The 22,963-nt window shown below is 49.0% G+C and overlaps 1 protein-coding gene across 5 annotated transcripts in view; it reads right to left on the bottom strand.

Moving 5' to 3' along the window:
* The window catches only part of ZNF341 (zinc finger protein 341), a 63,792-nt gene that overhangs the window by 3,113 nt on the left and 37,716 nt on the right, over positions 1 to 22,963 (bottom strand). For all 5 annotated transcript variants that reach the window (XM_033186134.1, XM_033186133.1, XM_033186136.1 and 2 more), the window contains 4 exons: positions 21,802 to 22,010; positions 8,657 to 8,753; positions 5,874 to 6,006; positions 178 to 289 (listed from right to left, as the gene is read on the bottom strand). In XM_033186134.1, the coding sequence (XP_033042025.1) occupies positions 178 to 289; positions 5,874 to 6,006; positions 8,657 to 8,753; positions 21,802 to 22,010 (551 nt within the window). The remainder of the gene's footprint in view (positions 1 to 177; positions 290 to 5,873; positions 6,007 to 8,656; positions 8,754 to 21,801; positions 22,011 to 22,963) is intronic.

Below are 22,963 nucleotides of genomic sequence, written 5' to 3'. Positions count from 1 at the left end.
AGCCAAGATCATACCACTGCACTCCAGCCTGGGTGACAGAGTGAGATCCTGTCTCAAAAAAAAAAAAAAAAAAAAGGGAGAGGCCTGCCCTCAGGCCTGACATCTGTCCCACCCTCCCGGGCAGTGCCCCTGGAGAATCTGCCCTGCTACCCACCCTGCATGGCAGTCTCTACTCACGAGAAAGGGCATTTGTATTTCTTGAAGGGCTCGTGGATCAACATGTGTCTCTTCAGTTTGTCCTTGCGGTTGAACGCAGACTCGCACACTGAGCATTTGTAGGGCTTCTCGCCTGCAGCAGACACAGACAGGGAGAGCCAGCACTCGCCAGGAGTCGGAATCCAGGGCACAAGGGTCCCTGTTGGGCCCCTCAGGGGAGCAGCTCCTCTAGGGAGGTGGCCAGGGGAGAAAAAGGCCTCTCTCATTCTTCGGTGGCTTTGTTTTGCCAGGGACAAGACAGGGCTATTTTGATAGGATGCTCAGGAGAGGCCTCTCTGATGAGGCCATGCATGAGGAGAGACCTCAGGTCATCAGGGAGATGGTCCAGGCAGCAGGGAAAGCAGGTACAAAGGCCCTGAGGCAGGAGCGCATTTGGCGGTGCTGATGAACAACAGGGAGGCTGGTGTGGCCAGAGAACAAGGCAGAAGGTGAGGGCAGTGAGCCAGCCAGGCCCACAAGGGAGGACCTGGGAGGCGGAGCTAAGGACTTTTTTTTTTTTTTTTTTGAGACAGAGCCTTGCTCTGTCACCCAGGCTGGAGTACACTGGCGAGATTTCAGGTGAGTCACTGCAACCTCTGCCTCCTGACTTCAAGCAATCCTCCCAACTCAGCCTCCTGAGTAGATGGGATTACAGGTGTGTGCCACCACACCCAGCTAATTTTTGTATTTTTTTTTTTTTTTTTTTTTTTGAGACGGAGTGTTGCTCTGTCGCCTGGGCTGGAGTGCAATGACCAGATCTCAGCTCACTGCACGCTCCGCCTCCCGGGTTCACGCCATTCTCCTGCCTCAGCCTCCCGAGTAGCTGGGACTACAGGCGCCCGCCACCTCGCCCGGCTAGTTTTTTGTATTTTTTAGTAGAGACGGGGTTTCACCGTGTTAGCCAGGATGGTCTCGATCTCCTGACCTCGTGATCCGCCCGTCTCGGCCTCCCAAAGTGCTGGGATTACAGGCTTGAGCCACCGCGCCCGGCCTTAATTTTTGTATTTTTAATAGAGATGGGGTTTCACCATGTCGGCCAGGCTGGTCTCAAACTCCTGACCTCAAGTGATCCACTCGCCTCGGCCTCCCAAAGTGCTGGGATTACAGGCATGAGCCACCGCGCCCTGCCAGGACTTTGGCTTTTACTCTGAGCCAGAAGAGAAGCCACCAGAAGGTCTGAGTAGCGCAGGGATGGGCTTTGATGTAAGCTTTTAACCGGCTCCCTCTGTCTGCGTGTGGAGAGCAGACTGAGGGGGTGAGGGTGGAGGTGAGGATAACCAGGAAGTGGCCCAGGATAGCCATGTTGGGAAGGCAGAATCGGCAGCCCTTGCCACTGGATTGGCTGTGGCTGTGAGAGGAGGAGGGGAGAATCTGAGGCGTTGCCTGAGTAGCAAGGTGGCCTCATGGCATTGAATCACACCTTATCTAACTGAATCCTTCCAACAAACCAGGAGGCACCGACTCCCATCATCCTCATTTCACAGATGAGAAAGAAGACTAAAGTTCAGAGAGGTGAAGGGACTGGCTCAGGGGCTACCCCTATGGTTGGGGGAGCTAAGATTCCAGCCCAGCAGCGTGATCCAGAGCCCATCTGAGCTACCCCAGATCTTCCTGCTGTTAAACCTGTCCTGGGGCAGCTCTCGCATGATGGGCTACCTGAGGAACCCACAGGAAATCAAGGGAGGTGCCTGCAAAGTTGCCGTGGGGTCACAGCCTGCCCTTTGGAAGGGGCTGTTTCTGGGCTGCTGTGACTTCCTGCCATTATTTCCTCTCTGTTCTCCCTCTGGAATGAATAAAGTACTTCTGAAAAAACATCAACCCAGTTGATACAGAAATGCTGGTCCCTACAAAGGAATGTTCTGTGGTCATTAAAAAGATTAAAAAGGTCAATCTGTGTTTCCTGATCTGGAAAGATCTCCTGGACATATTGCTAGTGGGAAAAGAAAGCAGTAGAACAGCTTAACACAATCTCATCTTTCTTAGAAAAAAAATGTAATCCTTACTGGATATGTAAGCTCCAACAAAAAAAAAAAAAAGAAAGAAAGAAAGAAAGAAAAAATACAACCCGCATACCCCCAAAAAAGCCCTAGCCATGTGTCTCTGTAAATAAACTGAAGATGCAGGGAGAAAGATGGGGAGGTATAGGGAGAGGACAGACCAAAGTGTCAGTGGCAACTACAACTTGAAGGGGAAATTTAACATTTTACTTTATGTACTCCTATATTGCTTCCATTTTTATAATAACCATGTATTATTTGTGTGTGTGTGTGTGTGTGTGTGTGTGTGTGTGTGTTTGGTTTTTGGTTTTTTTGTTTTTTTTTCTTGAGACAGAGTCTTGCTCTGTCGCCCAGGCTGGAGTGCAGTGGTTCGATCTTGGCTCACTGCAACCTCCACCTCCTGGGTCCAGGCAATTCTCCTGCCTCAGCCTCTCAAGTAGCTGGGACCACACTTGGCTAATTTTTGTATTTTTAGTAGGGATGGGGTTTCACCATGTTGGCCAGTCTGGTCTCGAACTCTTGATCTCAGGTGATCCACTCACCTTGGCCTTCCAAAGTGCTGGAATTACAGGTGTGAACCACTGCGCCTGGCAGCATGTATTACTTTTGAATAATAATTTTTAAAAGCCATAAAGCGCCAACTTGGTAATATCAAACTTACAATGCATTACTTATTTTCCCTTCTTTATTGTGGAGAAATATACATAACAGAAAATTGACCATCTTAAGCTTCTTTTAAGTGTATAATTCAGTGGCACTAAGTACATTTGCACCATCATGCAACCATCACCACCATCTGTCTCTAGAATCTTTTCATCATCCCAAACTGAAACTCGGTATTACACATGCATTTTAACCTAGCATTTCCATTCCTAAGGATATACATTACAGATACACTTCCAAAAGGTTGCCAAGGGACCAACACAGCATTGCGTATACAAACTAATAGCTGAAATGTAATTTAAGGGTTCATACATAGGCTGGGCATGATGGCTCACGCCTGTAATCCCAGCACTTTGGGAGGCTGGGGCAGGGGGATCACCTGAGGTCAGGAGTTTGAGACCAGCCTGGCCAACATGGTGAAACCACATCTCTACTAAAAATACAAAAATTAGCTGGGTGTGATGGTGGGCACCTGTAATCCCAGCTACTTGGAAGGCTGAGGCAGGAGAATTCCTTGAACCCAGGTGGTGGAGGTTGCGGTGAACCAAGATCGTGCCACTGGATTCCAGCCTGGGTGACAGAGCAAGACTCAGTCTCAAAAAAAAAAAAAAAAAAAAAAAGGTTCATACATAGATAACTGGCTAAATACAAGATGAAAAATTAATTGAGGAAGACTACCCAGATGTGAAAAAGAAGGTGCTGTTGGTAACATCTTTCTGGGGGGGCCTGGGGGAGGGGGACCCACAGAATTTAGCCTCCAGGGGAACTGTAAGCACACACTCCTCAGGGAACATCGCCAAGGTATACGATCAGAAAAAAGGGCACATAAGTTATAGTATGTGCTCACTTTTGCAAACGTAAGCAAGCGTTTTATATACGTGTAAAATAAAACTAGAAGAATGCAGACTAGATCGCTAACAGTTGTCTTAGGGGAAGAGAATTAGGAGTATTTTGCAAACTGCAAACTACAAGTCAAACCCTGTTGGTGGTTATTTTTAAGAATTAAACATGGCCAGGTGCGGTGGCTCAAGCCTGTAATCCCAGAACTTTGGGAGGCTAAGGGGGGTGGATCACCTGAGGCCAGAAGTTTGAGACCATCTTGGCCTACATGGTGAAACCCCATCTCTACAAAAAATACAAAAATTAGCCAGGCATGGTGGTGGGTGCCTGTAATCCCAGCTACTCGGGAGGCTGAGGCACAAGAATGGCTTGAACCCGGGAGGCGGAGGTTGTAGCGAGATCACACCATTGCACTCCAGCCTGGGTGACAGAGTGAGACCCTGTCTCAAAAAAAATAAAAAATAAAAAATAAAAGAACTAAAATTGAACAGGACAAAATAGAAAACCCTGTTTTGTAAAACTTTTGTTGCAATATATCCTGTGTGTATATATGTGCTTCTTGGGTTGCAATATGAAATGTAATTTTTTACCATAGGTCATAGGAAAGAAAGAAAAGGAAAAGCATTGGATTGTTCATCTGAAGTGAGACGGAGTTTATTTGTACTATATATGCTTTGTCCTGTCAAGGATTTTCCCTCAGGTTTTCTCAATCTTTAGAACCTGTTCAATTAAAAAACAATTTTTAAAATATAATTTAAAAATCTAAAGATTAGCCTGTAATCCCAGCACTTTGGGAGGCCGAGACGGGCGGATCACGAGGTCAGGAGATCGAGACCATCCTGGCTAACACGGTGAAACCCCGTCTCTACTAAAAAAATACAAAAAACTAGCCGGGCGAGGTGGCGGGCGCCTGTAGTCCAGCTACTCGGGAGGCTGAGGCGAGAGAATGGCGTAAACCCGGGAGGCGGAGCTTGCAGTGAGCTGAGATCCGGCCACTGCACTCCAGCCTGGGCGACAGAGCGAGACTCCGTCTCAAAAAAAAAAAAAAAAAAAATCTAAAGATTAATAGAAAAGAAAATGTCAGTGTGTTTCAACTGGGGAACAAGGAGACGGCGTTTTGTCCAGGTTTGAGTGGGAACTTACAATGAGAGCAGTGTCCCCACACAGGGGGGCAGAGTCAAGAGTCCCTCACACGGGCCGGGTGCAGTGCCTCACGCCTGTCATCCCAGCACTTTGGGAGGCCAACGCAGGTAGATGACCTGAGGTCAGGAGTTTGAAACCAGCCTGGCCAACATGGCAAAACCCCATCTCTACTAACAATACAAAAAACTAGCTGGGCGTGGTGGTGGGAGCCTGTAATCCCAGCTACTCAGGAGGCTGAGGCAGGAGAATCGCTTGAACCCGGGAGGCAGAGGTTGCAGTGAGCCAAGATCTACCACTGCACTCCAGCCTGGGCAACAAGAGCAAGACTATCTCAAAGAAAAAAAAAAAAAAAGTCCCTTCCACACAACCTCCAGGGGCTCTTCTCTAATCTAGTGGTGGTAGGAACCCCTTGTTCATCAGTTAAGGCAGGTGGGTCAGGGGCCAGGAAGGAGAGAGGAAGGAGGAGCAAGGGGAGAGGCAGGAGGGTGGCAGGAAGGCTGGAGGAAGATAGAGAGCAACAGAGAGAAGGGGGGGCTGGAGGGAGAGGGGAGAGAACAGCGGAGGGAGGCTGGAGGGGGCTAGAAGGAGATGGGGAGAGGGAAGGGAAGGGAGGCTGGAGGGAGATGGGTAGGAGGAGGGAGACGGGGGCTGGAGGGAGATGGGGAGGAGGAGGGAGACGGGGGCTGGAGGGAGATGGGGAGGAGGAGGGAGATGGGGAGGAGGAGGGAGATGGGGAGGAGGAGTTCGAGGGGGAGGAGGAGGGAGGGGGGAGGAAGAGGGAGACAGGGACTGAGTGAGATGGGAGAGAGATGGGGAGGGGGAAAGGGGCTAGAGGGAGATGCAGGGAGAGGGGCTGGAGGGAGATAGGGAGGAGGAGGGGAGAGGGGCTGAGTGAGATGGGGAAGCAGAGGGAAAAGGGGCCGACAGAGACAGGGAGAAGAGCCCGATGGGGATGGGAAGAGAGAGAAAGGGATGAGGAGAGGGTGAGGAGGAGGGGAGGGGCTGGGCTGGAGTTCTCAGGGGCAGGGCACCCACCTGAGTGGATGTGAGCATGCAGTTTGAGGTAATGCTCCCGCCGGAAGAACTTCTTGCACACCTGGCACTTGAACCTGCCCCCACTGCCGTGGGTGGGCAGATGACGCCGCAGGTAGCGTTCACAAGGAAACACCTGGCAGAGAAGAGGGGCCTTCAGGTCTGACTCACCGGGCCCCCCTCCCCTGGCCATCTTCTGAGCTCAAAGATCCCTTGTTTCCAGCCCCTATAGAGACACCTTCCTTTCTGGCTACCAGAGACCAGGACCCAGAATGTCAGACTCAGCCCTTAGAACTTCATGGCTCCCCACAAGCCCGGACAAAACATGCCTGCCCTGAGCTTTTGCCCAGATGTTCTTCCCACCCAGAGGGCCTTTCTCTCTTTACTGACAAACTCTTACACATCCTTCAAGACTCAACTCAGGTGTCACTGCTTCTGTCAAGCCTTCCCTAGCTCCCTGGTGCTATGCCTGGCAAAGTCAATTCTGCCTTTGAATGTCCACCCACACTTTTAAGTCAGCATTTAACCCACTGAATGACAGCCCTTTGCTTACAGGAGCTCCAAGTGGGCAGAGAGGGGATTTCATTCCCCAGCACAGAGTCTGGGTCAAATGACTGACAAGTAAAAGAATTAATGGAAAATGAGCAAATTACTAAAGAAATCAATGGAAAGGTAATTTTTTACTTTTATTTATTTTATTTTATTTTATTTTATTTTATTTTATTTGAGATGGAGTTTCGCTCTTGTTGCCCAGGCTGGAGTGCAATGGTGCGATCTCGGCTCACTGCAACCTCTACCTCCCAGGTTTAAGCGATTCTCCTGCCTCAGCCTCCCAAGTAGCTAGGATTACAGGAGCCAGCCACCACTCCCAGCTAATTTTTATTTTTAATAGAGATGAGGTTTCTCCATGTTGGTTAGGCTAGTCTCGGACTCTTGACCTCAGGTGATCCACCCACCTCAGCCTCCCAAAGTGCTGGGATTACAGGCGGTTAACACACACCCAGCTAATTTTTGTACGAAAGGTAATTTTTTTAAAGCCAGAAAACACAGAAGTGAAAATCTATTTCCAATCCAGGCAATGGAAGGGCATGTATTCACACATTTATTCATTTTGGTGGAGGGGCACAGACCCAGCTGCCCCACTGCTTATTAGCCCCATCATTTCCTAGCTAGGTGGCCTCCCTGCCTTGGTTTCCCCTCCTGTAAAGGGAGATAGTAGTAGTACACCTATCTCCTAGTAAATTCCGGTGAAATGCTCAGAACAGCATCTGGCATGTGGTTCTTACTCAATTCATAGTATCTTTTACTTGGACCACAACTTCTAAAGCTTAAAATTAGGCTAGATAATTAGAAACATCTAGAATGAGGCCAAAGTGAAACCAGGGCTGTCCTGGAAAATCTGCCACATATGATTGTAAGAAAATGAGTAGAGTGGGGCCGGGTGCGGTGGCTCACACCTGTAATCCCAGCACTTTGGGAGGCTGAGGCCGGTGGATCACAGGGTCAGGCGATTGAGACCATCCTGGCTAACACAGTGAAACCCTGTCTCTACTAAAAATGCAAAAAATTAGCTGGGTGTGGTGGCGGGCGCCTGTAGTCCCAGCTACTCGGGGAGGCTGAGGCAGGAAAATGGCGTGAACCCGGGAGGCGGAGGCAGAGCTTGCAGTGAGATCGCACCACTGCACTCCAGCCTGGGAGACAGAGCGAGACTCCGCCTCAAAAAAAAAAAGGAAAATGAGTAGAGTGAAGAAGCAAGTTAAACACACCAGGGAGACGTAATCAGCAAAATCCAGACTGCAGGGAACACCGCTGGACCAAATGGCCCAGTTTCTTCAACACATAAATTCAGAGGAAAGAAAATAGGGAGCAGTGGTGGGGGGCGGGGGGGGCTGTAGATTAAGAGAGACTTTTCTGGTATCAATCAATTGCAATCCATGGAACTGATTCAAATAAACTTTACAAAATGATGAAGCTTTGAGACAACTAGAAATTGGAGCACTTCCTGGATGTTTGATGTTATTAGGAACAGGCTTTAGTGAGGCTTCCAGAGTCACTGGAAAGAATCCAGGCTGGGCATGGTGGCTCATACCCGTAATCCCAGCACTGTGGGAGTCTGAGGTGGGAGGATCACTTGAGGCCAAGAGTTTGAGACCAGCCTGGGCAACATAGTGAGCCCCATCTCTACAAAAAATTTAGGCTGGGTGCAGTGGCTCATGCCTGTAATCCCAGCACTTTGGGAGGTCAAGGTAGACAGGTCCCTGAAGCCCAGGAGTTTGAGACCAGCCTGGGCAACATGGTGAAACCCCATCTCTACAAAAAATACAAAAATTAGCTGGGCATGGTGGCACATGCCTATAGTCCCAGCTACTCAGGAGGCTGAGCCCAGGAGGTTGAGACTGCAGTGAGCCATGATGAAACCACTTCACACTAGCCTGGTGACAGAATAAGACTCTGTCTCAAAAAAAAAATTAAAAAGAAGAGCCAATTGTAATAAGGATAATCTTACATCAGGAAGCTGGAAGGCTGCTGCTCAGACACTAGGCCTGGGACCAGGACAGCCTGCCCTGCCTGGCTCCAGCAGCAGCCCCGACAGGGCCACATCTGGAATGTGATGGATGAGATGGCCAGACAGAGACACTGTGTCATCTGTGGAGCAGCCCCTGAGCCCTGCCTGTGTGTCCTATGGTGAGAGAGGAAAAGGAAAGGGTGAGGTGTGCACCCCACCCCACCACCTCCTTGCCCCTATTATGGCGTGGGTCCCCAGAAAAGAGGACAGTGGCACCCACCTTCTGGCAGTGTGGGCAGGGGAAGTTGTGAGTGGCGGTCTGCAGGTGGTGCTCCAGGGCCTCGGGAGTGGAGTATTTGTTGACACATTTGACACACCTAAGTGGAAGGAGCAGGAGAGGTGAGGGAGGAAACATAGCAGGCATAGGAAGCAGCCCACGGCCACCCCAGGGCCAACGTTAGGAGGCAACGTCCTCCAGTTAATTCATTCCAAATCCATCCACTCTTCTCAATTGCCACTGCCCGTCCTCATCTGAGCGTCATCGTCTCTTGCTCGGACTTGTGCAGCAGCCTCCTCACTGGCCACCCTCTCCCTGCCTTGCCTCCTGTAGTCCATTCTCCACAGGGCGGCCGGGGGCACCTTTAAAAATGAAACTCAGGCTGAGCACAGTGGCTCACACCTGCAATCCCAATGCTTTGGGAGACCAAGGTGAGAGGATCGTTTGAGCCTAGGAGTTCAAGATCAGCCTGGGCAACATGGCACGACCCCTATCCCTATAAAAATTTAAAAATTAGCTAGATGTGGTAGCTTCCCAGCTACTCAAGAGGCGAGGGCAGGAGGATCACTTAAGTCCAGGGGTTTGAGGTTACAGTGAGCCATGATTATGCCACTATACTCCAGCCTGGGTAATAGAAAGAGAACCTGTCTCTATTTAAAAAAGAAGAAAAAAAAAAAGGCCTGGTGTGGTGGCTCATACCTGTAATCCCAGTACTTTGGGAGGCTGAGGGAGGCGGATCACCTGAAGTCAGAAGTTTGAGACGAGCCTGGCCAACATGATGAAACCCCGTCTCTCTACTAAAAATACAAAAATTAGCCAGGCATGGTAGCATGGACCTGTAATCCCAGCTACTCAGGAGACTGAGGCAGGAGAATCGCTTAAACCCAGGAGGCAGAGGTTGCAGTGAGCCTTGATCGCACCACTGCACTCCAGCCTGGGTGGCAGAGTGAGACTGTGTCTCAAAACAAAACAAAACGAAAAAGTAAGTCAGATTGTGCCACACCATTGCTTAACCCACCTCCCACCTTAGCCTACAAGGCCCTGTGGTCTGACCCACTCCCACCTCTCAGACCTCATCCTTCTCCTCTCTCCACCTCACTCACTCTGCTCCGGCCACCCTGGCCTCCTTGACCTACCTTGAACACACCAGGCTCATTCCTACCTCAGGACCTTGGCACTGGCTGTTCCTGTTCCCTGAAACACTCTTCCCCAAGTCTTCCCCAGGCAGTGCCTTCTCATCCTTCATGTCTCAGCTCAAATGTCACCTCCCCAAAAAGACCCTCCTGGCCACCCTGTCTCAAGCTGCCCCCCACCATGCACCCTCAGCCACTCCCTATTATGTCACTCAGTTTTATTTTCTTCTTACCACTTCTTACCTGGAATTATTTATTATTGGCTTACTTGGTTATTATCTGTCTCCTCCACTAGCAAGTGGTCCCTGTTCCAGATACCACATCTTGCCCATTCACAAGCTGCTCCCAGCACCAGTGAGAACTTGTTGCGTGAAAGAGTCAGACAGACAGGGATCCAAGCCCAGAGCCTTCCCATTTCTGACCCTCTGGGCCTCCTCATTCAAAAAATGGGGTGTGAGTCCCAAACAGACCTGCCTGTCACTCATTCTTACGACTGTCACATTGCTGGGTGCAGTGGCTCACACCTGTAATCCCAGCACTTTGGGAGGCCAAGGTGGGCGGATCACCTGAGGTCAGGAGTTCAAGAACAGCCTGGCCAATATGGTGAAACCCTATCTCTACTAAAAATACAAACATTAGCCAGGCGTGGTGGCGCCTGCCTGTAACCCCAGCTAGAACAGAATGACTGTTATGTAGCGTAGAAGTGGGAGGGAGATGTTTAGATGGGGCCTGTGGGAAAAAGTGGGGCCAAGGCATGAAGGGCCGCGTAGAAATCACAAGAGCTTTGAGAAGTTGGCAGAGGAGTTAGAACTCAAGAAATGGGGTGTAGGGTAACTTGCCTCCAAGACTCTGGGAAATGGGGCAAGAGAGGCAGGGAAGCCAGGCAAAGCTTTGGCCAGCCAAGGGGCAGAGATTTCTGGCAGTGATGACTTATTCCCATTTGCACTTGAGAAATTTTCTTTGGCTCTTGCCCTTCCGATTTGTGGGTTATCTGTGAGTTCCTGTGGCTGTGTGACTCTGGAGTGAGATGCCAAGTAAAGGGAAGGAAGCACCTGCTCTGTGCCAAGCTTTGCCCTTAGTGACATGAATCCCTGCAGTCCTGGGAGGAAGGTGGTATTCTCCCCATTTTAAAGATGAAGACACTGAGGTTCAAAGAGAAGTGACCTGCCTACCAGAGTAACAACATCAGCAGAGTGTAGATTCGAACCCTAGTGTGAGGTCTTGGAAGCCTCACAGCCTTGGTCTTGGAGTTTGCAGGTTGAAGGTTAAGCCCAGTGCTGATGACCCTGTGCAGTCCCCTTGTAGGGTCATAGTGCCAGTGGCCCTTTGTAGACATTGGAGCTGTTGTCCTGTTCCAAAAGTAAGGCCCAGTGAGCCAGGCCCCCATCTGGATGGCCTGAAGGTGGAATGGTATCATGGGTAATGGTAAGGGTTCTGGAGCCATTGGCCTGTGCTTAAATCCTGTCTTGACTGCAAATCCAGTAGATGACCTTGGGCAAGGTATTCAGCCACTCTGAGCCTTGGTTTTCTCCTCAGTGAAATGGGATTATTTATAAGGATCAAGTAAGACAAGGCCGAGGCTCTTAGAAGTAAGACAAGGCTGAGGCTCTTAGAAATGGTACCTGGAACATAGTAGGTACTCAATAAATGTTATTGTTGCAATTATTATTATTCGTGTTATTTAAGTAGAGGTTTGGCTGCATGCAGTAGAGACCTAAAATAACAGTGGCTCATATACCATGAGAGTTGCTTCTATCTCAGAGTGACATTTGAGTGGCTGTGGTGGCTTTATCATACTTTTAGAGGTCCAAGCCCTGTCATTCTGGTTTCTGTTCCCTGTCAGCCACATTGCCTTGGCCTGCCTATGTCTACTTTCCCCAAATCTCTCAAATGAATTTTAGTCATGTCACTGTATGTTTACTATATGTTTAATATTTTCCTTTAAAAAATAAGATTTGGCCGGGTGTGGTGGCTCACTCTTGTAATCCCAGCATTTTGGGAGGCCAAGGAGGGCGGATCACTTGAGGTCAGCACTTTGAGACCAGCCTGGCCAACATGGTGAAACCCTGTCTCTACTAAAAAAAAAAAAAAAAAAAAGGCCGGGCGCGGTGGCTCAAGCCTGTAATCCCAGCACTTTGGGAGGCCGAGACGGGTGGATCACGAGGTCAGGAGATCAAGACCATCCTGGGTAACACGGTGAAACCCCGTCTCTACTAAAAAATACAAAAAAAACTAGCCAGGCGAGGTGGCGGGCGCCTGTAGTCCCAGCTACTCTGGAGGCTGAGGCAGGAGAATGGCATAAACCCGGGAGGCGGAGCTTGCAGTGAGCTGAGATCTGGCCACTGCACTCCAGCCTGGGCGACAGAGCGAAACTCTGTCTCAAAAAAAAAAAAAAAACAAACAAAAAAAATTAGCCGGATGTGCTGACACACTCCTGTAGTCCCAGCTACTCCATAGGCTGAGGCAGGAGAATCGCTTGAACCCGGGAGGTGGAGGTTGCAGTGAGCCAAGATCGTGCCACTGCACTCCAGCCTGGGTGACAGAGAGAGAAATTCCGTCTCAAAAAAGAAAAAAAAAATAAAAAGAAGATTTATTGATTTTTCCCCCAATTGCAAAAGTTAATGTTCAATGCAAATGTTCAATGCAGAGAAAAGAATTTTGTAAAAACCCATGCAAAAACAAAAAAACAAAACTGTCACCCAGGGATTGCCACTGCACCATTAACCTCTTGGTAGATATCCTTTGGTATAAGTGTGTAATATATATGTGTGTAATATATACATTTACAGATATGGATACGGATATAAATATCACAGACTATATTTGAGTCAGGTGATCCCAAATACAGTCACTGAATTTGGTGAAAATTCATCACACTGTCTTCCTGTAGCGCAATGTCCAACAAACAGACTGATTTAATGGGATCACTGTACATATAGTTTCATCACTTAAAACTTTTTCACTTAAAACAGTAATTATAGCTGGGCACGGTGGCTTATGCCTTTAATCCTAGCACCGTGGGAGGCCAAGGCAGGCAGATCACTTGAGACCAGGAGTTCAAAACCAGCCTGAGCAACATGGTGAAACCTTGCCTGTATAAAAAATACAAAAATTAGCCAGGCATTGGTGGCATGTGCCTGTAGTCCCAGTTACTTGGGAGCCTGAACTGGATTGTTTGAGCCAGGAGTTCAAGGCTGTAGTGAGCCATGATCATACCACTGCACTAGTGAGACCCTGTCTCCGGGAAAAACAAAAACATCAGTTATATGGACCGTCTTTGCATTTCAGCAACAATAGACCTGCCAAATTCTTTTTTTTTTTTTTTGAGACAGTCTCGCTCTGTTGCCCAGGCTGGAGTGCAGTGGCCGGATCTCAGTTCACTACAAGCCCCGCCTCCCGGGTTTACGCCATTCTCCTGCCTCAGCCTCCCGAGTAGCTGGGACTACAGGCGCCCGCCACCTCGCCCGGCTAGTTTTTTGTATTTTTTAGTAGAGACGGGGTTTCACCGTATTAGCCAGGATGGTCTCGATCTCCTGACCTCATGATCCGCCCGTCTCGGCCTCCCAAAGTGCTAGGATTACAGGCTTGAGCCACCGTGCCGTACTGGGATTACAGGCTTGAGCCACCGCGCTCCGGCCCTGCCACATTCTTTAAACAGTTACTTAGTATTCCATTGTGCATGGATGTTCTGTGATTTACTTAAGTCATCTCCCATTGTTGGTTAGTGAGGTTATATTCAGTTTGTCATTAGTATAACAAAGATACAGGGAACAACTTCGGAAGTACATCTTTGCTCTTTTGTAAGTTCCTAGAAGTGATTTTGCAGGTCAGAGTTCAAAGGTTTTTTGTTTTGCTTTGGTTTGGTTTTTTTTTTTTTTTTTGAGACGGAGTCTCGGTCTGTTGCCTAGGCTGGAGTACAGTGGCGCGATCTTGGCTCACTGCAACCTCCACCTCCCAGGTTCAAGCGATTGTCCTCCCTCAGCCTTTCTAATAGCTGGGACTACAAGCGCCTGCCACCATGCCCAGCTAATTTTTTGTATTTTTTTTTTTTTTTTTTTTTTTGAGACGGAGTCTCGCTCTGTCGCCCAGGCTGGAGTGCAGTGGCCGGATCTCAGCTCACTGCAAGCTCCGCCTCCCGGGTTTACGCCATTCTCCTGCCTCAGCCTCCCGAGTAGCTGGGACTACAGGCGCCCGCCACCTCGCCCAGCTAGTTTTTTGTATTTTTTAGTAGAGACGGGGTTTCACCGTGTTAGTCAGGATGGTCTCGATCTCCTGACCTCGTGATCCGCCTGTCTCGGCCTCCCAAAGTGCTGGGATTACAGGCTTGAGCCACCGCGCCCGGCAATTTTTTGTATTTTTAGTAGACAGGGTTTCACCGTGTTAGCCAGGATGGTCTTGATCTCCTGACCTTGTGATCCACCCGCCTTGGTCTCCCAAAGTGCTAGGATTACAGGTGTGAGCCACTGCGCCTGGCCTTTTTTTTTTTTTAAGATTAATTATGTACTTCAAAAACTAATTATGTGTATACAGTACAATATTTTAAAACTATCATAGGGCATAGAGTGAATAGGAATTCTCCATCCACTGTGACCCACTTCCCCATATCACAGACAATCATGTTCAAAAAATGTTCTTTTTAAACCTTTTATTTTGTCATAATTTGATTATGGATTGATTGATTTTTGAGACAGGATCTTGCTGTCTCACCCAGGCTGGAGTACAGTAGCACAATCATGGTTCACTGTAGTCTTGACCTCCTTGGCTCAAACAATCCGTCCCCCTCAGCCTCCTGAGTAGCTGGGACTACAGGTGTGTGCCACCACTGCCAGCTAATTTTGGTATTTTTTGTAGCGACAGGGTCTTGCTATATTGCCCAGGCTGGCATAGAACTCCAAGGCTCAAGCAATCCACTCTTCTCAGCCTCCCAAAGTACTAGGATTACAGGCACGAGCCACCATGCCTGGCCTTCAATATATGTGTTTTAAAGCTGTCCTTTGTTTCATGAATTTAACTTATGTATTTATTTTAATTTTAATATAATTAATTAATTTTTTGTTTAGAGACAAGGTCTCACTGTGTCACCAAGACTGGAATGCAGTGGCATGATCATGGCTCACTGCAGCCTTGACCCTTGACCTCCCCAGGTTCAGGTGATTCTCCCACCTCAGCCTGCTGGGTAGCTGGGACCACAAGTGTACACCACCATGCCCATCTAATTTTTTAAAAAATTTTTTTGTAGAAACGGGGTTTCGCCATGTTGCCCAGGCTTGTCTCAAACTCCTGGGCTCAAATGATCCTCCTGCCTTGGCCTCTCAAAGTGCTGGGATTACAGGCATGAGCCACTGTACCTGGCCTTTTTTTTTTGAGATAGTGTCTCACTCTGTCACCCAGGCTAGAGTGCAGTGGCGTGATCACAGCTCATTGCAGCCTTCGCCTCCTGGGCTCAAGCAATCCCCCACCTCAGCCTCCTGAGTAGCTGGGATCACAGGTGCCGTGCCACCAGGCCTGGCTAATTTTTTATTTTTTATAAAGAGGGGGTTTCACCATATTGACCAGACCAGAACTCCTGGGCTCAGGTGATCCACCTGCCTTGTTCTCCCAAAAGTCTGGGATTACAGGCATGAGCCACACACCTGGCCAATTTTTATTTTTTATTTTTTTTTATTTTTTATTTTTTGAGACGGAGTCTCGCTCTGTCGCCCGGGCTGGAGTGCAGTGGGCGGATCTCAGCTCACTGCAAGCTCCGCCTCCCGGGTTGACGCCATTCTGCCTCAGCCTCCCGAGTAGCTGGGACTACAGGCGCCAGCCACCTCGCCCGGCTAGCTTTTTGTATTTTTTAGTAGAGACGGGGTTTCCCCATGTTAGCCAGGATGGTCTCGAACTCCTGACCTTGTGATCCGCCCATCTCGGCCTCCCAAAGTGCTGGGATTACAGGCTTGAGCCACCGCGCCCGGCCCAATTTTTATTTTTTTAGAGACAGAGTCTCACTGTGTTGTCCAGGCTAGAGTGCATCAGCTATTCACAGGTGTGGTCCCCTTGCCTCAGCCTTCCCAGTAGCTAGGACTACAGGCAGGCACCACCACTCCTGGCTAAATTTGTTTGTTTGTTTGTTTGTAGAGACAGAGTCTTTTTTTTTTTTTTTTTTTTTTTTTTTTTTTTTTTTTTTTTTTTTGTTGAGACGGAGTCTCGCTCTGTCGCCCAGGCTGGAGTGCAGTGGCCGGATCTCGCTCACTGCAAGCTCCGCCTCCCGAGCTTCTCCGCCATTCTCCTGCCTCAGCCTCCCGAGTAGCTGGGACTACAGGCGCCCGCCACCTCGCCCGGCTAGTTTTTTGTATTTTTTAGTAGAGACGGGGTTTCACCGTGTTCGCCAGGATGGTCTCGATCTCCTGACCTCGTGATTCGCCCGTCTCGGCCTCCCACAGTGCTGGGATTACAGGCTTGAGCCACCGCGCCCGGCCGAGACAGAGTCTTACTATGTTGCCCCGGCTGGTCTTGAACTCCTGGCCTCAAGTGATCCTCCTGTCTGGCCTTCCTAAAGTGCTGGGATTACAGGCGTGAGCCATCACACCTGACCTGTATTTCCTAAAAACAAGGATAACCTCTTCCATAAGCGCAGTATATTATAGTTACCAAAATCAAGAAGTTAGGCTCCGTGCACTGGCTCATGCCTATAATCCCAGCACTTTAGAAGGCTGAGGTTGACAAACTGCTCGAGCCCAGAAGTTTGAGACCAACCTAGACTACATGGCAAAACCCCATCTCTACAAAAAAAAAAAAAAGAGCTGGGCATGGTGGCATATGTCTGTGATCTCAGCTGCTCAGGAGCCTGAGGCAGAAGAATTGCTTGAGCCCAGGAGGTACAGGCTGCAGTGAGCTGATTGAACCATTGCACTCCCGCCTGAGGGACAGAGTGAGACCCTATCTCAAAAAAAAATTTTAAAAAAATCAGGCCAGGCACGGTGGCTCACGCCTGTAATCCCAACACTTTGGGAGGCTGAGGTGGGCAGATCACCTAAAGTCAGGAGTTCGAGACCAGCCTGGCTAACACGGCGAAACGCCGTATCTACTAAAAACACAAAAATTAGCTGGGTATGGTGGCGGGCACCTGTATTCCCAGTTACTTGGGAGGCTGAGGCAGGAGAATCCCTTGAACCTGGGAGATGGAAGTTGCAGTGAGCTGAGACTGGGCCACTGCACTCCAGCCTGGGTGACAGAGTGAGACCCTGTCTCAAAAGAAAAAAAAAAGAAAAAAAAAAGAAATCAGGAAGTTAGTATCAGTACAGTTCTATTATCTAATTACAGGCCTTATTCGGAATTTTCCAATTGTTCCAATAACATGCTTTAGAGAAAAAGAAAAAAAAAAAAAGGTTTCTTTTGGCCCAGAATCACATGTTGAATTCAGTTATCATGTCTCTCATCTGTCTCATGTCCTGTAAGCTGGAACAGTTCCTCCTTCTGTCTTTGTCTTTCGTGACCTTGATATTTCTGAAGAGTATAGACAGGGTATTCTGTAGAATGTCTCAGTTCGGGTTTGCCTGATTTAACCCCATGATTAAATTCAGGGCATGCACTTTTGTCAGGAATGTCACAACAAATTCTGTGTTCTCCTCTGTGTGTCATATCAGGAGGCATGTGATGTTGATTTGCTCCATTACTGGTGATGTTACCTTGGATGACTTAATTCAGGCGCTGTTTCTGGCAGGAGATTTTAATTTTCCTGGCTATTGGTAAATTATCTCCCACACAAACCTATGTCTCCCCCAAACTCAGCCCCTGAAGCCTGTGAGATTCTGTCCTTTCCCATCTCACTAGCTAGTTAAGTCTCTGCCCTCCTGGTACCTTGGCTCCCACACCACCTTCCCTTTCTTGCTACCTGGAGGCATTTAGTATGTGGTTTCTTTCTTTTTCTTTTTCTTTTTTTTGAGACAAAGCCTCTCTCTGTCACCCAGGCTGAAGTACAGTGGCTCACCACAACCTCTGCCTTCCTGGGTTCAAGTGATTCTTGTGCCTCAGCCTCCCGAGTAGCTGGGATTACAGGTGTGAGCCACCACGCCTGGCTAGTGCTAAAAATTTTTGTATTTTTAGTAGAGACGGCGTTTCTCCATGTTGGCCAGGTTGGTCTCGAACTCCTGACCTTGAGTGATCCGCCCACGTTGGCCTCCCAAAGTGTTGGGATTACAGGTGTGAGCCACCCGCCTGGCTAGTGTGTGGTTTCAGAGTGCGGTCTGTGGGGCTCCCCTGGGCCCCTCGCAGGTTCAGCCTGCCCAGGGTTTCCCACAGGCAGTACTCTACACAGCCTGCCTTTTTGTTTTTTTTTGTTTTTTTTTGTTTTTTTTTGTTTTTTTTTTTGAGACGGAGTCTCGCTCTGTCGCCCAGGCTGGAGTGCAGTGGCCGGATCTCAGCTCACTGCAAGCTCCGTCTCCCGGGTTCCCGCCATTCTCCTGCCTCAGCCTCCCGAGTAGCTGGGACTACAGGCGCCCGCCACCTCGCCCGGCTAGTTTTTTGTAGTTTTTTTTAGTAGAGACGGGGTTTCACCGTGTTAGCCAGGATGGTCTCAATCTCCTGACCTCATGATCCGCCCGTCTCGGCCTCCCAAAGTGCTGGGATTACAGGCTTGAGCCACCGCGCCCGGCCGTCCTGTTTTTGGTTTGAATTTTTCCCCTACCTGTGACATTCCTCACTGATAACTCATTGTAAATAGGCCAGTTTGCTGGCAAATGTTTTCTTTTTTTGTCTGATAATACCCTTTCTTCCTTAGCTGGCACATGTTTTCATGATGGGGAGATGGCGGTGTCTTTTCTCCCTTCAGAGTGGTTTGTGGCCTGAGACTGCTGTTATGAGGACATGTTTATGAGCCGTTTGGCACAGTTGTGTTTTTTGACTCTGTGTTAGGCCGTTCTTGCACTGCTATAAAGAAATACCTGAGGCTGGGCGTGGTGACTCACGCCTGTAATCCCAGCACTTTGGGAGGCCGAGGCGGGCGGATCACAAGGTCAGGAGATTGAGACCACGGTGAAACCCTGTCTCTACTAAAAAAAAAAAAAAAATACAAAAAATTAGCCGGGTGTGGTGGCGGGCACCTGTAGTCCCAGCTACTTGGGAGGCTGAGGCAGGAGAATGGCGTGAACCTGGGAGGCGGAGCTTGCAGTGAGCTGAGATCGCGCCACTGCACTCCAGCCTGGGTGACAGAGCGAGACTCCGTTTTCAAAAAAAAAAAAAAAAAAAAAGAAGTACCTGAGACTGGGTAGTTTTTATTTTTTTGAGATGGAGTCTCGCTGTGTCCCCCGGGCTGGAGTGCAGTGGCACAATTTCAGCTCACTGCAAGCTCCACCTCTCTGGTTCATGCCATTCTCCTGCCTCAGCCTCCCAAGTAGCTGGGACTATAGGCGCCCGCCACCACACCCGGCTAATTTTTTGTGTTTTTTAGTAGAGACGGGGTTTCACCGTGTTAGCCAGGATGATCTCGATCTCCTGACCTCGTGATCCGCCCGCCTTGGCCTCCCAAAGTGCTGGGATTACAGGCGTGAGCCACCGTGCCTGGCGTAACAGTCATTCTATTAATAAACCACTTGCTATTGTATTTTAAACTTGTGGTTCCTCCTGCTAGGAACACACTGCACCCCATTCATTGTCTACCTGGCAAACTCCTATTCATCCTTCAAAACCCAGTTCAGATGTCACTGCTCCTGGGACAGCTTCTCTAGCCTGCCCCCCACTATGGTACCTCTATACCTTATAAACATATATGATAGCATTTTATCAAGTGACAGGGTGTGTTTGTTTACACACCTGTCACCCTGAGCAGCCCATGCATTTTAAGCTCAAGGTATTTACTTATCTCTGCACCCAGAAGCTTCACCCAGGAGTTACAGGGGCCTCATTAACAGAATCACCAAATCTCTGCAGGTACAAGTTTGTACAGAGAAGCAAAAACCACTGTAACAGGAAAATATTTGCTAATGAACTGGAAGGAGGCCCCAGACAAACACCACTCCTGGCCTTTTGCTACTATCTACCCCCATGGGCTTTGTGAGGCAGCTGCTCCCAGATGATGCAGGCAAATGCACAGCAAAATGACTGCAGATGGGGGATTTCAGGACATCATCAAAGTGATGTTGCACATCTGCAAATAACACCATCAACAAAGGAGGATCCGGCAAACAGACCAGAAAACAACTGAGGCAGAGAAACTCAACAAGGATGATCAGAGGTCAGTAGCTCCAAAGACTACAGGTGCGTGCCACCACACCTGGCTAATTTTTCTATTTTTGTTGAGACAAGGTCTTGCTATGTTGCCCAGGCTGGTTTCAAACTCCTGGGCTCAAGCCATCCTCTCACCTCAGCCTCCCCAAGTGCTAGGATTACAGGCATGAGCCACTGTACCCGGCTTTAACGTGAAGATCTAAAGATAAAAAGCACGTTGCAAAACTGAGGGAACCTTTCATCATTTCTGCCAAAGGAACCCTCTTCACGACCACAATGGAAGACTGAAGTGATATAAATGATTATCAGAATAAATTACCCCAAATAAAATCCATACTTGATCCATTCCTTGTTCATTCTAAGAATCAGCATATAGGCTGGGCACAGTGGCTCACGTCTGTAAACCTAGCATTTTGGGAGGCTAAGGTGGGAGGATCACTTGAATCCAGGAATTTAAGACCAGCCTGAGCAACATGGCGAAACCCTGTCTCTACAAAAAATACAAAAATTAGCTGCGTGGTGGTGCGTGCCCGTTAGTCCCAGCGACTCAGGTGGCTGAGGTGGGAGGATCACCTGAGCCTGGGGAGGCTGCAGTGAGCTGTGATGGTGCCCCTGGACTCCAACCTGGACAACAGAGCAAAACCCTGTCTCAAAGAAAAAAATCAAATAAAAATAGGAATCAGCATATAGCTTCAACTTTAACCTAGATCTTATAGATTATAAAACAAATGAATATTATTTTTATGATTTTTGCTTTTAAACATGTTACTGTTCATTTTATTTTATTTTATTTTATTTTATTTTTTTTTGAGACGTAGTCTCGCTCTGTCGCCCAGGCTGGAGTGCAGTGGCGCGATCGATCTCACTGCAAGCTCTGCCTCCCGGGTTCACGCCATTCTCCTGCCTCAGCCTCCCGAGTAGCTGGGACTACAGGTGCCCGCCACCATGCTCGGCTAATTTTTGTATTTTTTTTTTTTTTTTTTTTTTTGAGACGGAGTCTTGCTCTGTCGCCCAGGCTGGAGTGCAGTGGCCGGATCTCAGCTCACTGCAAGCTCCGCCTCCCGGTTTACGCCATTCTCCTGCCTCAGCCTCCCGAGTAGCTGGGACTACAGGCGCCCGCCACCTCGCCCGGCTAGTTTTTTGTATTTTAGTAGAGACGGGGTTTCACCGTGTTAGCCAGGATGGTCTCGATCTCCTGACCTCGTGATCCGCCCGTCTCGGCCTCCCAAAGTGCTGGGATTACAGGCTTGAGCCACCGCGCCCCGCGAACTGTTCATTTTTAAATGTATTTTATTTTGTAGAGATGGGGTCTCATTATGTTGTCAGGCTGGTCTCGAACTCCTGCCCTCCTCCTGCCTTGGCCTCCCAAAGTACTGGGGTTACAGATGTGGGCCACCACACCCTGCTCATTCTTTTTTCACTGTGAGAACTGGTGCACCGCTTCGATTGTAAGCTAAATTTTGTAGATTATGAGACAAAATAATACTGTCATAATTGTTTAGTTTGGAATAAAATGCTCAAACCTTTTTCCACTATGAACAAGAAAATATAGGTTCCTCTTTTTAAGGATTTTTTTTGGGAAAAATGTCTACCAAGACATAAGAATGATATAAGGAGAGCCAGCATCCTTTCTTCCACCAGTGCCAAAGCCCAGAACCCACTCTGCCAGGCTGGACCCCAGCCAGGAGCCTCGGTTTCTCCTTTCAAGTATCTCACTGGTCCTGAGAAGTCAGAACCACCAAGGCCACAGGCCCTGGGCTCCCTGCCCACCCAGCCATCCACCCAGGGAGAGGGAAGTGGGAGGGCACATACTTGTAGACGGCGCTGTCCTTCTTGGGGCTGTGCTGTGGCAGGAGGCTGTGGGAGTACTGGTGCACGCCCAGGTCGTACAGCGAGGGGAAGTCCTTGCCACAGAGGTGGCAGCGGTAGCTCAGCTCCTCCTGGTGGCTCTTGATGTGCTCCAGAAATGTGTCAAGCTTTGGGAACGTCTGGGCACAGCTTTTGACCACACACTTGTACACCTTGAGGGAAGACACTGGGCAGGTGACAGGAGGCAGGAGAGCTTCCTCCACTGCAGCCCCTGGCCTGTGGCATTGGCCTTGGACACTGCTGGTAGATGACTTGACCACTGCTCCCTAGGCTCCCCTGCTGTCACTGGATCCCAGGGTTTTTATTCATTCATTCATTCATTCATTCATTCATTTTTGAGACAGAGTCTCACCCTGTCGCCCAGGCTGGAGTACAGCTGCGCAATCTTGGCTCACTGCAACCTCCACTTCCCAGGTTCAAGCAATTCTCCTGCCTCAGCCTCCCCAGTAGCTGGGATTACAGGCACGCACCACCATGCCCAGCTAATTTTTGTATTTGTAGTAGAGACAGGGTTTCACCATGTTGGCCAGGCTGGTCTCGAACTCCTGACCTCAAATGATCCACCTGCCTTGGCCTCCCAAAGTGGTGGGATTACAGGTGTGAGCCACTGGGCCCAGCCCCTGGTTTTACTTTGATTAGAAGGTTCCCTCCTCTCAGCCAGTCATGATGGCCCTACTACCCTTCCCTCAGGTTCTGTGTGGCATGGGTATATTTAGAAAAATTATTCAAGAACTGGATATACAGTGAAAAGATGATAGTGTACCCTTTCAATGTCATACTGGAATAGCGGCTCTCAAACTGATGCAGGCCTCAGAATTACAGGTTGCTGAAGGCTGCACTCCCACCGCCCCCGCCATCCCCCCCACCCCCACCACCCCCATCACCCTGAGAAATCTGACTCAGCGGGTCTGAATAAGTGCATCACTAATGAGGAATCCTCAGGGGATGCTGGCGCTGCCAACCGGGAAGCTCACTTTGAGAACTGCTGTCTAAGGAGCCCATCTATAGCCTGCCCACAGTCATCTCACTCTACGGGATGTGGCTGCTTCTCACTACTTCCCATTGATTAGGACTCTACAGTTAAATGTTAATTTGTTAATTTGTA

This window comes from Trachypithecus francoisi, unplaced genomic scaffold (assembly GCF_009764315.1).
Source record: "Trachypithecus francoisi isolate TF-2019V2 unplaced genomic scaffold, Tfra_2.0 Lachesis_group21, whole genome shotgun sequence".
Lineage (NCBI taxonomy): Eukaryota > Metazoa > Chordata > Mammalia > Primates > Cercopithecidae > Trachypithecus > Trachypithecus francoisi.
This window is presented reverse-complemented; position numbering and strand designations above follow the sequence as displayed.